Genomic DNA, 16,636 nt, shown 5'->3' with positions numbered 1-16,636 from the left:
CTGACAGCAAGGCTTGAGGAGTAGAAGTGTTGACCCTGTGACTAACAGTCAGAGAATGTGGAGGGTGGCGGCAACCACTGCGGGATGTAAGGTTTCATTTAGAAAATCAATGAATGTCATAACGCACATCATTGCCGCAGGGCCAAATGATGCAATCGGTTTAAAGACGCTGTAGACAGTGATTGATGCAAAGTTATTCTCAATGCGTGTATGCATGTCTGTGTGTATGCTCCTGATTGTAAAGATGCAGACTGCTTCATTTTCGACAGATTATTGCATTAAGAACACATTAACATAATGAATCAGAGCAGGTTGTCGTCAATATCTAGAGATCTTTATACAGAACAAGCCTTGTAAGTCAAAATGTAGTGCTATTAATTTTAATGAAAACTAAAATAACAACTATTGAAAACATTTTTGTTAATTAAAAAAAAACATGACAGAGTACAACTTGCCCGACCACTTTTTCTGCCACCTTGATTTTGGAAGTATTTTTCCTAAAAGAGTTCAAAGCCATGAACCAAACCAACCAGCTCCAAGGTGAATCACAACATTGCAAACTTTGATTTGAAGCAAACAAATATATTGAGAATCAGACAAAAAGACAAAGGCTCAAGAATGTGTTGTGGTGGAACGACCCGCCCCTCCCTCTCGTCATCGTCACCCCACCTCTGAGGAAGATCCTTCTGCCATAAGAATGTAGAGCATGCCTCTCCTTGGGAAGTTGGCTTCAATCTCCTTGTGTGCACACTCGGCCATCATCGCAGGTCCAGGAGTAGAGCGGGGAGGGTACCGGATGAGACAGATGTTCCGCCGGACCGGCTCCCTGAAATCCCGGCACGAGTTAGATCTGGCTAGGATTCCGGGCTGCCTTCCCCCCTTAGACTCACCACAGCCCCAGGGAAGACAGACAACCACAGAAGCCATCAACCCTTGCACCACGGAACCTTTGAGGGGAGCGTGTGCGGCCCTCAGACCCCTCCCACGTCCTGGACCATCACTTTGGACACTTGCCTTACCTACACAGATCACCCTTTATTTTGGACACTTTCCCCCCTTTAACACTTTAATTCCTCTTTTTTAACATTTTTATGTTTATTATAATTTCAAATATATGCCTCTCCGAGGCCTGACACCACATGCATTGTGTCTGTCTCTTGCTCACCCTGCCACAGTGTACTTAACTTTTTCCACAAACTACGATCTCATGAAGCATTGCGAATTACGTAATCAAATATTTGATGGAGTGGTGGTAGTGTAGTGGACTAAAGCACTGAAGTGGTAAGCAAAAGGTTGTTGGTTCGATCCCCACAGCCATCACCATTGTGTCCTTGAGCAAGGCACTTAACTCCAGGTTGCTCTGGGGGGATTGTCCCTGTAATAAGTGCACTGTAAGTTGCTTTGGATAAAAGCGTCTGCCAAATGCATAAATGTAAATAAAAAAATATATATCTATTGATTTAATGTTCTAGATTCTAAGTAAAGCAACAGTATATTTTAAGGATATAAGTAGTTTGAGGTACTTGTGAGAGGCTGACTCGATTATGTCATTCATAATGTGGGGGGCGGTCACTGCAGAGCACTTGTGGTGCACTTTGTTTGTTGTGACTCTCTGATTGGTGGTTTTTTACCGCAGGATCTTGGGTAGTATAGTACTTCACAACAAATACCAAAATTAAATAAATGAAAAAAAAAAAGGTTGAAATAACACAGACTGTCAGCTTCAACAGAAGCATATACCATCGATTAAAATGATATAATAAATAAAAGCTAAAATAAAAACTATAATAACCCTGTCATGAGTTGCAAAAATGCAACTTACACTCGATGGTTAGGGATGATCTTGTAGCCATCTCTGAACCATGTGACCTGAGGGCTTGGGTAACTGGCCACTGCGGGAGGGTTGAGGACAGCAGCCCTTCCCTGAGAAACTGTCTTCCTCTGTTCAAGATCAGCAAAGCTATCCATGTCTGAGAGAGAAAGAGAAAGAAACAGAAAAAAGAGATGGAGAGGAAGTTTTCTACTAATGACCACTTGACTAATAAAAACATGGAGTCAAGAAAAACAGTATGCAGGACCTGAAGCCTAAAACTACTGTAAGAATTGGAACAGAAACTGGGTAACTCAGATGGTAAAATGTGGAGGAAAATATGAAAGCAGATTATTACAGTAAGTGGATTATTATTATGTGTTTATACACAGTTTTCTTTTTTCTTTTTTTTCTTTTTTTAAGTTGTGGACAAATAAGGTTTTCTGAGATAATAAAAATGAGAAATCTTTTAAAAATCTAGTTTAAAACACAAAGTAATATTTGTGTCCATGTTGGTTTCAAAATCTTTTTTGAAAAACATTTGTAGCATACAAATTTCTATATTTAACAAATTTAATGATATAATAATAATATAATAATAATAATAATAATAATAATAATATATATATATATAACAATTTAATAATAATTAATAACAAAATTCAAAAGGTTTAACAATCAAGTAAAAGGTATTAAAATACTTGCACCTTGAATTCATTTGAATGTACAAAACTTAATGATAAATTTCAAAAATGTTTCAAACATATATTTCAAGGTATATTTGATATATACTGTATATATACACTACCGGTCAAAACTTTTGAAACACTTGACTGAAATGTTTCTCATGATCTTAAAAATCTTTTGATTTGAAGGCGTATGCTTAAATGTTTGAAATTAGTTTTGTAGACAAAAATATAATTGTGCCACCATATTAATTTATTTATTTATTAATTTATTTCATTATAAAACTAAAATTTCATAAAAAATGACTTGGACCAAATAATAAAGAAAAGCAGCTAATAAGTGCCCAATATAGATGGGAACTCCTTCAATACAGTTTAAAAAGCATCCCAGGTTGATTGAGAAAATGTCGAGTATATTTCTGCAAAATCTAGGCAAAGGGTGACACATTTTTCATTTATTTTGGATTTATTTTTAGTCACAACAACATGTTATTCCATAATTTTGATGACTTTACTATTATTCTAAAATGTGAAAAAAAAAAAAAAAAAAAGTGTTTCAAAACCTTTGACGGGTAGTGTATATATATACACTGGCGGCTAAAAGTTTGGACTAATGTACAGATTTTGCTCTTATGGAAAGAAATTGGTACTTGTATTCACCAAAGTGGCATTCAGCTGATCACAATGTATAGTCAGGACATTAATAACGTGAAAAAATTACTATTACAATTTGAAAAACATTTTCAGAACTTCTTAAACTACTTCAAAAAGTTTTCATCAAAAAATCCTCCACGTGCAGCAATGACAGCTTTGCAGATCCTTGGCATTCTAGCTGTCAGTTTGTCCAGATACTCAGGTGACATTTCACCCAACGCTTCCTGTAGCACTTGCCCATAGATGTGGCTGTCTTGTTGGGTACTTCTCACGCACCTTACAGTCTAGCTGATCCAACAAAAGCTCAATGGGGTTAAGATCCATAACACTCTTTTCTAATTATCTGTTGTACAATGTCTGTGTTTCTTTGCCCACTCTTTTCTTTTTGTTTTTCTGTTTCAAAAGTGGCTTTTTCTTTGCAATTCTTCCCATAAGGCCTGCACCCCTGAGTCTTCTCTTTACTATTGTATATGAAAACTGGTGTTGAGCGGGTAGAATTCAATGAAGCTGTCATCTGAGGACATGTGAGGCGTCTATTTCTCAAACTAGAGACTCTGATGTACTTATCCTCTTGTTTAGTTGTACATCTGGCCTTACACATCACTTTATGTCCTTGTTCGAGCCAGTTGGCCTTAGTCTTTGAAGACTGTATTGTACACCTTTGTATGAAATCTTCAGTTTTTTGGTAATTTCAAGCATTGTATAGCCTTCATTCCTCAAAACAATGATTGACTCACGAGTTTCTAGAGAAAGCTGTTTCTTTTTTGCCATTTTTGACCTAATCTTGACCTTAAGACATGCCAGTCTATTGCATACTGTGGCAACTCAAAAACAAACACAAATACAATGTTAAGCTTCATTTAATGAACCAAATAGCTTTCAGCAGTGTTTGATGTAATGGCAAGTGATTTTCTAGTACCAAATTAGTAATTTAGCATGATTACTCAAGGATAAGGTGTTGGAGTGATGGCTGCTGGAAATGGGGCCTGTCTAGATTTTATCAAAAATTACTTTTTTCAAATAGTGATGGTGCTGTTTTTATACTTCTTTATACTTTGTGATCAGTTGAATGCCGCTTTGGTGAATTAAAGTACCAATTTCCTTCAGAAACAGCTAAAACTGTACATTATTCCAAACTTTTGGCCGCCTGTATATATATATATATATATATATATATATATATATATATATATATATATATACATACATACATACATACATGCAGTAATGTGCAAAAGTTTTAGGCACTTGTGAAAAATGTTGCATAGTGAAGATTTCTTTCAAAATAATCCCATAAATAGTTTTCATTTATCAATTAACATCATACAAAGTCCAGTAAACATAAAAGAAGCTAAATCAATATTTGGTGTTACCATCTTTGCCTTCAAAACTGCACCAATTCCACTAGATACACATGGACACATTTTTCTCCCTGTGGGGGCAATGCATCTGTTGCAGGGCTCCCTGTTCTCCTAGTCTATTTTATTCTATTTGTAAAAGTAATGTTTGGGAGTCTAAAATTTATATTTACTATGACACACTAAAGTTGAAGATATAATAACCTTATTAAGACAAATGTTTTTGTTAAACATCTTATGTGCCTAAGACTTTTGCACAATACTGTACACTCACACACACACACACACACACACACACATATATATATATATATATATATATATATATATATATATATATATATATATATATATATATATATATCAGGTTATTTTTAAGTCATGAAATTCAAGAACATTTCTTAAGGTCACTCCATTTAAACTGTACCAAATGTGCATTTTTATTAAATTCTAAAACAATCATCAGATTTTTTCATTTTTTTTATTTCACACATAGTCATGAGAGTCTAAAGAGTCACAAGAGTCTATTTTATGTTGTTATGTTTTTTTTTTTTTACAACAAAATGGCTAACTGCATGTTTGTTACACCATCTGATTTTGATTTGGTGGATGAAAGTTTTTTAAAGAATAATCATATTTTAAACAAAATTGTTTCACTGCCTTTTTTTTTTTTTTTTTGTAAGAACAAATAATCATTTTATTCCAAATTATTGGAATAAAATTATTCCAAGAATTTCAGCTTTTAATGGACTTACCACTTATATATTTTTATTTTAAGAAATAAGAAATATATATTTTTTTTTATCTTAGTAGAGGTGTAATTAATTATTTGTGATTTGCTTTGTGAATCGCATTTTCAATATATTTTTGAATAACTTGATGAATGTAGAAAAATGAGTGTCATGTATTTGACCCAAATGTGTAAAATCTGTAAATTCCTCAGAAAGCTCTACAGATTTCCTCAATTTCAGCAGAATTTGAACTCCCGTCATTCACAAACATCTACATATCCATATATGGAATATTTGTTTAGTGAATATGTCGGCTAATTGAATAATGCATTTAGCTACTAATACAACTGCAATTCCCCACAATCAGTGCAGAAAATTTTCAAAAGTGCAGATACCATGCAGGCCTTCTCATACGCTTGTTGTATTTCATACAGTAAATAAAGCGTTCCGGCATGACAGCACATTTAAAAATTACTGGAGTGTTTCCAAATGTCACTCTCAGTTCATCCCTTATGGGACCCTGTGGTACATGCATATGTGTGTGTTCAAGGTGAGAGTGATGATATGTGAAATCCATTTGTGGTTCAGCCCCCCGGAATTCTCCTCTGACAACATACACATGTACTTACAAGCCACGCGAACATCGGCTCTTGTCTGGATCAGCGCACCCATCCTGTTCCTCACAATGCACTGATACACTCCCACATCCTCGCGGTTTAGCGACGCAACCATGTACCTGAGAGAGAAAGAGAATGAGGGAATGCAAGGAAAACCAACTACAAGAGTTTTCATAGTGCTCACTTGCAGAGTCAATAGCTGGGTTTCCATCCACGTATTTTTTTGCAAATTTTGGAACACTTTTAGCACACTTTTCTGTAAGAAGACATGCACATAAACTACAATGGAAGCACATTTACTGAATAAATTCTTTGATACATACACTATATTGCCAAAAGTATTCGCTCACCCATCCAAATAATTGAATTCAGGTGTTCCAATCACTTCCATGGCCACAGGTGTATAAAATGAAGCACCTAGGCATGCAGACTGCTTCTACAAACATTTGTGAAAGAATGGGCCGCTCTCAGGAGCTCAGTGAATTCCAGCGTGGTACTGTGATAGGATGCCACCTGTGCAACAAGTCCAGTCGTGAAATTTCCTCGCTACTAAATATTCCACAGTCAACTGTCAGTGGTATTATAACAAAGTGGAAGCGATTGGGAATGACAGCAACTCAGCCATGAAGTGGTAGGCCACGTAAAATGACAGAGCAGGGTCAGCGGATGCTGAGGCGCATAGTGAGCAGAGGTCGCCAACTTTCTGCAGAGTCAATCGCTACAGACCTCCAAAGTTCATGTGGCCTCCAGATTAGCTCAAGAACAGTGCATAGAGAGCTTCATGGAATGGGTTTCCATGGCCGAGCAGCTGCATCCAAGCCATACATCACCAAGTGCAATGCAAAGCGTCGGATGCAGTGGTGTAAAGCACGCCGCCACTAGACTCTAGAGCAGTGGAGACGCGTTCTCTGGAGTGACGAATCACGATTATCCATCTGGCAATCTGATGGACGAGTCTGGGTTTGGTGGTTGCGAGGAGAACGGTACTTGTCTGACTGCATTGTGCCAACTGTGAAGTTTGGTGGAGGGGGGATTATGGTGTGGGGTTGTTTTTCAGGAGCTGGGCTTGGACCCTTAGTTCCAGTGAAAGGAACTCTGAATGCTTCAGCATACCAAGAGATTTTGGACAATTCCATGCTCCCAACTTTGTGGGAACAGTTTGGGGATGGCCCCTTCCTGTTCCAACATGACTGCGCACCAGTGCACAAAGCAAGGTCCATAAAGACATGGATGAGCGAGTTTGGTGTGGAAGAACTTGACTGGCCTGCACAAAGTCCTGACCTCAACCCGATAGAGCACCTTTGGGATGAATTAGAGCGAAGACTGCGAGCCAGGCCTTCTCGTCCAACATCAGTGTCTGACCTCACAAATGCGCTTCTGGAAGAATGGTCAAAAATTCCCATAAACACACTCCTAAACCTTGTGGAAAGCCTTCCCAGAAGAGTTGGAGCTGTTATAGCTGCAAAGGGTGGGCCGACGTCATATTAAACCCTATGGATTAATAATGGGATGTCACTTAAGTTCATATGCGTCTAAAGGCAGATGAGCGAATACTTTTGGCAATATAGTGTATCAGAAGCTTTTTGGAGCTTCAATGTTTTGGTCACCGTTTAGTTACATCGTATGGAACTAAAGAGCTGAGATATTCTTCTAAAAATCATAATTTGTGTTCTGCAGAAGAGTCACACAACAGGGATGGCATGGTTGTGAGTAAATGATGAGAGAATATTCATTTTTGGGAGAACTATTCTTTAAATCAACATATTCTCTACAAACGTTCAAAATATGTTTGAAAGTGGTGTCTAACAAGCCTTCGGATTTATGAGCTGGTGAATATGAGAGTGCTCTGTTTAACAAGAAAGATTACAAGCCCATAGGGTCAGAGCTGCTAAGATCTGTGTTGATTCAGTTTTAACAGATGACTGTTTAACACAAAACTGATGGAACTTTTCAGCAATAGTTAGACAGTAAAAATCATTATATAGGCTAGTTCACCACAAATAAAAAATTCTATCATCCTTTCCTCAAGCTCATATCATTCCAAACCCCTATTATTTTCTACTTTCCGTAGAGCACAAAAGGATTTTGTCCAGTCTCAATTGCAGAATAGAGACAAACCGACATTTTTAACCAATATTTACACTTTAACACTTCCAGTCTCTTATTGGTTCCATATTATAAGGTCTGCCGATAAAGTTTGACAGCCCAAAACAAAAATTTAATTGTAAAGCCCTATTTTAAGTTACAATAACTGGGCAAGTGCATACTCCAAATTAAAACAGACTATGCACAATAATAGTCTCGTAAAGCAGACTGTTCAACTTCAGAGGTTAGTGTTGAATGATTTATTGTACACAATATTGAGTTATTGCGTCTAAAAGCAGATTATTATTATTATTATTTTTTTCAAAGAATAATGACTTAAATTTCTGGATACACCTCACACAAAGCTATTAGCTTCAGAAGGCTTGGAATATAGTATACACAAAAAAAGAAAAAGAAAAAAAGAAAAGCCTATTTTTAGGATTTACGCATTTCAATTTCATAGCAAAATTCCATCAGATTAATGAGTGTAATTTTTAACTAAATTAAATTAATAAAACTAAAAATATTTAGATTTTTACCATTTATTTTGTTAATTTGATGTAATGTTCTTATGAAATTAAAATGTGTAAATCTTAAAATTATTTTTTGAGTGAACGAGTCATCTAGACTACTTCTACGGATATTTTTTGTCCTGTTTGGAGCTTAAATCACCAGGGAAGAAGCAGCTTTGCCATTCTGTAAAACATTTCCAGAGAATAAAGAAAATAATACAGGTTTGAAGTGACATGAGGGTGAGTAAATGATACTTCTTAAATGGTTACTGCTACCAAAACCAAGACTTCAAATCTTGACCAAACACCAAGCCTCATTGCTCTGTCTTGTCCAGTTCAAATCAAAGGGATGGTTGTGATCAGGGGTTAAATTGGGCTGGTAAAGCCCAGAACGGCGTTCCGACACTTTCGATTCCAAAAAAAATATATATATTTTTTTTTTTTGTCAATCCATTCCATTTACTGTATTCTCCGATGCGGTTTTTGTTACTGTCTCTCTATGTAGTGAGTGTACTTATGCTTCACTCTAGTCAGTTGCGGACGCTGGTAGAGGCAGCATATTCGAGAGGAATATTGGAAATGCTTCTTCATGCCACAGTGAAGAATTTTAAACTCTTTTATAATTTAATGCAAATGTTTTCATTACAAACTATATTGTCAGAATGACAATAATATAGAACAATGTGCATTTACTTTTAAATTGTAACATAATTTACTTTCTTTATAAATGTCCTTGGTTGTATTGTGCATGATCAATCAGTGAATGTAATTTTAAAGAGACAAATGTCTTAGAAATGTTGTTTCAGTCATTTTCTGATGCAACCAAGGCCGTCTGGGAGGGGATGAATAATATTAACAAATAATATCATAGCCTAACATGTAAAAATAATAATAAAAAAAAAATCCTAAAGAATAAAAATCAAGTCCTGCCCTACATAATTTCACGCTGAACATGCAATATGTCGCATTACGGAACACACTGCAAATGTTGTTTCATACTGTCTTTAAAGTCAACATGAAACACCATTTCCAACCCATTTTATTTCCATAATGTGACAAATTTCTGAATGAGTGTGAATATTCAAAGAAAGAAATTGATTGGATAGTGAAAAATGGGTGTTCCATATCAGAATGGAGTGAGATTTGAGAGTGTGTATATCCAGTACCTGTACTCAGGTGTGTATTTAGTAATATCTGTGTTGTTTCTGATCCATTTGAACTCCAGTGGCCAGCTTCCCTCCGCCAGACAGGTAAGCACAAGTCTGTTGCCCTCCAGGTGTGTCTGTGTGCCGCCTGCCTCAGTTTTAAAGTAAGGTGCAATATCTGTGGAGAAAACACAACAATTGAATTGAATTGTATGGATATCAATCAATAAGTCAGTCAGTCAGTCTGTCTGTCTGTAATGGATCATTAAAATGTAATCTTGCTTACTATACTTTTATTGGGCTCTTGCAAAAATATTTGGTCCATAAAAATAAAAATGACATCTACCTATGAGGACTTTCCTGAGTACACACTCACTCTAAGATACACTGTGTAATGTGTAAGCAAACGATCAGATGATTTGTCAAAGGAGTAAATTACCTTCAAATGCACCTAAAACAGAATTTTTGTGTTGTTTTGATACCTTTATACTGTATTTGATTGTTTGTGTGTTTCAAAGGTGTCCACCATCAAAATCTATAATCCACTGATTTGGGTTTTAGATAAACCCACGGTTATCGTCAAACAAATCCAGACCCTATTTTGAGACAAGAAATTAAAAAAAAAAGAGTCTCAAAAGGACTTTCATTCATGTGCTGTCTGAGAATCTTGTGTGTTGAGGCCTTTGTGTATTGTGTGAGAAAAAGAAACGGTCAAAATGGCTTCAGATGACATCACTAACAACTGTCTGATCCCATCTAGCCAGAACAAGAAGGCATATCGCCTGAGATAAGACTGATAAAACAAGCTCTCCCGCACTTTGCATGTGTGTAAGCATGTATGCAATTCAGGCTATATGAAAAAGTTATGATAATTACATTTCATTTGTCTTGGAACTGTCATGTCCAATCGAATGTACACTCACACATACGCGCTCATACGCTGTTTATTGCCTAAGTATCCTAACTAAAAATCAGGTTTTACACCCTTTTGACCAAATTCGAGCCAATGAAACATTTTAGAGTGTCACATAGCAAGGACAAAATCTATATTCTTTACAATAGAAATTTTTATGATTTTTCCACATCTAAGATTTTATTAATTTCCATGACTTTTCCAGACCTGGAAATAATTTTGTATATTTGATATTTGGCAACCCAGTGGTGGATTTAGGCATGGGCGACATGGGCAGCCACCCAAATTATGTTGGCGGTGGTGGGAGGGGGTGCTGAAGGGGGGGTCCACCCAGGGCACCATAAGCTAGAACCGCCACTGTGGCAACCCTTTGAAATGGAGCCAGTTATAAGTGTTTGATTTGGAACACATAGGCAGCAACTCAATGAACTAAAAAAAATAGCACTACTCATGTGAAGCACATGGGAGATGGGACTTAACATTGATTCCAAAAGAGCCAGATGTTAACATGTTGCTAAGCTAACAACATGATGCTCTAATAGCTATAAAAATACATAGCACAAAACAAGGCAAATATTAAAGGGTTCATGACATGACCTTGATCTTTTGACATACTGTATAAGAGGTCATTGCACTACAAAAACACGGTGCCTCTCGTGTGACGTAAGCGTGCTGGCATGTTCACGCGAGAATTGATGCAATACAACAGCAGCTCAATTTGTTTAGAACAGAACGCTGTTCACAAGCTTTATTGGTTTTGCTTTAATTTAAATATGCCAACCGGCTTACGTCACGTGAGAAGCAGCATAAACTGATTCTTCTCATGGACCGGAAGTAAACAATTATAGTGAAAAGGACTTCAATATTGATCTGTTTCTCACTCAAAGCAATCTTATCACTTTATAAGTCATTAATTTAACCACTGGTGTCTTATGGATTACTTTTACTATGACTGTCTGTGCCTTTTGGAGCTTTAAAGTGCTGCTGATCAACATCCACTTGCATTGTGTGGAATTCCAGAGCTGAGATATTCACCTAAAAATCTTAGTTTGTGTTCAGCAGAAGAAAGAAAGTCATACACATCTGGGATGGCATGAGGGTGAGCAAATGATGAGAGAATATTCATTTTGGGGTGAACTATCCCTTTAATGTATTTTTGTAGATCTTGTCAAAATGCATTCTGGCATTGCCTTTTCCATATGTATTATCTCAGAAACAGCATCATGATTTTGTCTGCCTTTTGGAACAGCCATCGCATCAGGAGTGCACTTATGTTGCATTAAAATGCTACCGCAACTCACCAGGTTTTGGAACAGAGCTCCTGTTTCTCTGCAGCACTATGCTTGAAGCACCCTGGGTCAACATTCAAATTCATTCTTATTATCTCTGCAGGAAAAATTACTGACAGTCTGTTATTGTGAAGCTAAAGGCCATGCCTCAGTGCCTCCCAACACACTTGTTTATAAATTACTCTCCATTTAGCAGAAGCTTTCATCCAAAAAAAAAAAAAAAAAAAACATTGCAGAAACAGCCCTCCTGGAGCAACTAAGTGCTTTTCTTAAATGCACAAAGGTGACGAAACAGAAATGTGAAGTTTTAACTCTTAATAACTCCATTTCCTGTCTTCATTACTTATGACTGAAACTTTGCATTAACACCCAGGGCTCTACAATAAGGATGGCCCAGGGCCAGAATCTATGGCCAGTTGACATACCTGTCACTTGCTCTATTGGGCAACGATCCTACATCATTGATCATTGATCATGTACATGTGTTTTTAAAGCCTCACAAATGGAAACATTTGGTGATGTTTTGAACGTTGCTGTTGCTGCTGATGTAAATATGCCACCAAGATAACTTTATCTAGCTGGCTGCAATAGATTAGGTTTTGTCAAAATGTGACTTGTGATAGTCTTGGAAGCATCCGTTAAATTAGTTGAAAATTATAAACAAATCAGTCATGTTTTGCACCGTATGCCACTATTTTTCAGCAAAAGTGTGATGATGTTTGTAGCTGTCATGGAGTTACATTATACACTGCAAAAACATTTTCTTAATCAGTATTTTTGTCTTGTTTTCCAGTACAGAAACATCCCTAAAACAAGATAACTTTGCTCGACAAGTAAAACTTCTTACAATACAAATAAAATATTTAAAACAAAAGAAAACAAACTAAACTATACTAAACTAAATGAAATTAATGTTTACACCAATACGCTGATATATGCCAAAAATCAGCTTATTCAAAAATCGGACAACGCAAGAAAACTAATTTTATACGAGACTTCAAATCATCAGGTTATTCTCTGCTTTTGACATCAAAACGTACATTGTCATGTGCACAACACAAAATCAGTGTGCTGTGTACTAATCTCTTTTTGGCTAAAACTGTTTAGGACCTTACCAAGATAAAGCAAAAACATTTACAAGGCGTTTACATGACCTTACACGTTTTCATCTTATTAAGTGTTATCAGAGTAAGATTGTGCATGTAAACGTGATCAATGAAAGTTTTAGGAGGGCTAGTAAAATTATGAACTATGTGCCTGACTGGGCCAGCATAAAAAAATCCTTATGTTTGAGCCCTGGCACATCTGATCATTAGCCAGTAGGTGTTCACCGTGCAAGATCTTAAGCCAAAACTTAATGAGGCAAAACGTAATTTCTTCCAGTGCCAATTCACAGAGTACAATTTTGTGGTTCCACAATAATGAGACAGTGTGACAGCTGTACACTCGTTGCACAGTCACAGAGTTTTGGGGAGTTAAGTCCCCCCCATAAAGCACCAATCTTTTCCTCACGCCTCAGGACACAGTTACCCACAGAGAAGATCTGAGTGCACAGACAGGTAGAAGCAAGCATGGGTAATCAGGTGGAAAAAATGGGGTGATCAGTGACATTTACACATCAAACACACACACAAACATTTCAGTGAACTCTAGCGCAAGCAATCCACAGACCCACACATATTTCAGCACTTACATGCGCACAAACACATCACACAGACTCACACAGTGGAAGAGACAGGGTGATCAGTGACATTTCCATACAGTGGAGACAGAGGATTCTCAAAGTAATAGGAAAACAAAATATGTACACAAATACACACACATACACTCCTCTTGAGTGGTCCTCCTGTGACCAGAAGATCTCTGTGAAGGTCTACCACTGATTTAGAAGAACTTTATAAGGTAGAAAGAGTATGAACTCAGAAATGGAAAGGAAAAACATTACTGGTGGAATCAACTGTGGTATTTGAACTATGGAATCACAAGGGCTTGCATAAGACATGATCAACTTCATTTGTAAAGTACCTAAACTACAATGCCTACCAAACACCTACAAAAATACATAATAACAACAATGCCTCACAAAATACTTGTTTAGTGTTTTAGTGGTCATAAGAATTATTCGGACAATTTTGGACACTTTAAAAGGTCTGAATGTAATTTCATTAGGTACAAAATATAAGTGTCCACATACGTTTTGGACCCACTGTATATGTAAAACAATATTTTGAAGAAAGAAAAAAAAAAGAAATTTGAAGAAAAAACAGTTTTTTGTTTGCTAATTAATATCAAGAGCCACAAGATGCCTTGTACTGATGGTCAGTGTTGGGGATAATGCTTTATAAATAACGCGTTACGTAATCAGATTACTTTTTTCGAGTAACGAGTAAAGTAGCGCAATATTTTGTTTTATTTTAGACCATTATATTGGAGTTACTTTTTAAATAAGTAACGCATTGCTTTTGTACACCTCTCCTTTCCCCGTACTGCAATAAAACAGGAGTAAAAGTGTGCAAATTTCGGCAGTGCATGATGGGCATTGTAGTTCTAGAGAGTGGGAGGCTTGATTACCAGAGATGCACAATGAAGTTGTAGTATGTGTGTGCATTATGGGTATTGTAGTTCTAGAGAGCATGAGCCATGCTTATCAGCGATGTGCAGATCACAACAAGTCTTCTTTTAACCCACCCTGAGGTTTATGTTTTAAAAGCTGCAAAATATTGCTGGTAAAGAAATGTAAATTTGAACACTTCAATGGAATCCAGTTGTATTAATCATTTGCAGCAGTTGATTTTTTTGCACACTGGAGCTTACATGAGCAGCCGTCATAAACTTTGCTGTTGTCATGACAATCATAGCAAGAGTTAAGAAATCCTCATAAGGCAATATTTTGTCAAAAATGTAACATTCGGGTAAGTGAAACTTTGATTCTCGTGATTTCCAACAATTGTTTACAGACAGACTGTTTCACTTTTAATTGACTATATCGCAATTCCAGTGGGTCAGAAGTTTACATACACTAAGTTACCTGTGCCTTTAAGCAGCTTGGAAAATTCCAGAAAATGACGTCAAGCCTTTAGGCAATTAGCCAATTAGCTTCTGATAGGAGGTGTACTGAACTGGAGGTGTATCTGTGATGTATTTTAAGGTCTACATTCAAACTCAGTGCCTTTACTTTACTTGACATCATGAGAAAATCAAAAGAAATCAGCCAAGACCTCAGAAAAAAAATTGTGGACCTCCACAAGTCTGGTTCATCCTTGGTTGCAATTTCCAAACACCTGAAAGTACCATGTTCATCTGTACAAACAATAGTATACAAGGATAAACCCCATGGGACCACGCAGCCATCATACCTATCAGGAAGGAGACGCAGTCTTGTCTAATAGAGATTAACGTAGATTGATGCGAAAAGTGCAAATCAATCACAGAATGACAGCAAAAGACCTTGTGAAGATGCTGGAGGAGACAGGTAGACAAGTATCTATATCCACAATAAAACGAGTCCTATATCGACATAACCTGAAAGGCTGCACAGCAAGGAAGAAGCCACTGCTCCAAAACTGCCATAAAAAAGCCAGACTACAGTTTGCAAGTGCACATGGGGACAAAGATCGTACTTTTTTGGAGAAATGTCCTATGGTCTAATGAAACAAAAATGTAACTGTTTGGCCATAATGACTATCGTAATGTTTGGAGGAAAAAGGGTGAGGCCGAAGAACACCATCCCAACCATGAAGCATAGGAGTGACAGCATCATGCTGTGTGTGTGCTTTGCTGCAGGAGGAACTGGTGCACATCACAAAATAGATGAAACCATGAGGAAGGAAAATTATGTGGATATATTGAAGCAACATATCAAGACATCAGCCAGGAAGTTAAAGCTCGGTCGCAAATGGGTCTTCCAAATGGACAATGACCCCAAGCATACCTCCAAAGATATGGCAAAATGGCTTAAGGACAACAAAGTCAAGGTATTGGAGTGGCCATCACAAAGCACTGACCTCAATCCAATCATGTGAATCAATCAAAAAATCATGTGCAAGCAAGGAGGCCTACAAACCTGACTCAGTTACACCAGTTCTGTCTGGAGGAATGGGACAAAATTCCAGCAACTTATTGTAAGAAGCTTGTGGAAGTCTACCCAAAACATTTGACCCACAATTTAAAGGCAATGCTACCAAATACTAACAAAGTGTATGTAAACTTCTGACCCACTGGGAATATGACGAAAGAAATAAAAGCTTAAATAAATAATTTTCTCTATTATTATTCTGACATTTCACATTTTTATATAAAGTAGTAATCCTAACTGACCTAAGACAGGGAATGTTCCCTATCTGTCACTCACTCAAAGTTGTGTTGATGTAGTGACACTAGGGGTCACTCTTGGGAGCTCCAAACACCTCTGCTTTTTTGAAAAAAGGCCAATGAGAATTGGCGAGTGGAATTTGCATGCCACTCCCCCGGACATATGGGTATAAAAGGAGCTTGTATGCAACCACTCATTCAGATTTTCTCTTTGGAGCTGAGCGGTTCTATTCGTTGAAGCTGAATTCATCCACAAATTTCATTCACCTCATCTGCTGGATTCTATGGCGCATTTCAGCGGCTTCTCCCCCTCTGCACCCATGGAGTGCAGAGAATGTCCCTGGGTGCTTCGGCAGATACAACTTAAAGAGTATATTCTAAAAAGATTATATTTTCTTTCTAAAAGAGCGGCACACACGGAACGTCTTTTTAAAGATGCCTTTCCATTTGTGTGTTATTCCTGGTTGCGATCGACATCTCTCCGCTTCTGACGGCCATGATCGCTGTTTTACGTGTCTGGGCACT

General features: G+C 37.1%; 1 protein-coding gene across 1 annotated transcript in view; it reads right to left on the bottom strand.

Annotated features, from left to right (window-relative positions):
* Nucleotides 1–16,636, bottom strand: part of LOC127445557 (protein sidekick-1-like) — a 317,499-nt gene that overhangs the window by 177,151 nt on the left and 123,712 nt on the right. The window contains exons 4-6 of the mRNA XM_051705711.1: nucleotides 9,620–9,776; nucleotides 5,869–5,975; nucleotides 1,823–1,970 (exon numbers count right to left, since the gene is read on the bottom strand). Coding sequence (XP_051561671.1) covers nucleotides 1,823–1,970; nucleotides 5,869–5,975; nucleotides 9,620–9,776 — 412 coding nt within the window. The remainder of the gene's footprint in view (nucleotides 1–1,822; nucleotides 1,971–5,868; nucleotides 5,976–9,619; nucleotides 9,777–16,636) is intronic.

This window comes from Myxocyprinus asiaticus, chromosome 8, assembly GCF_019703515.2.
Source record: "Myxocyprinus asiaticus isolate MX2 ecotype Aquarium Trade chromosome 8, UBuf_Myxa_2, whole genome shotgun sequence".
Lineage (NCBI taxonomy): Eukaryota > Metazoa > Chordata > Actinopteri > Cypriniformes > Catostomidae > Myxocyprinus > Myxocyprinus asiaticus.
Note: the sequence above shows the minus strand (reverse complement) of the source record. Positions and strands in the feature narration are given on the sequence as shown.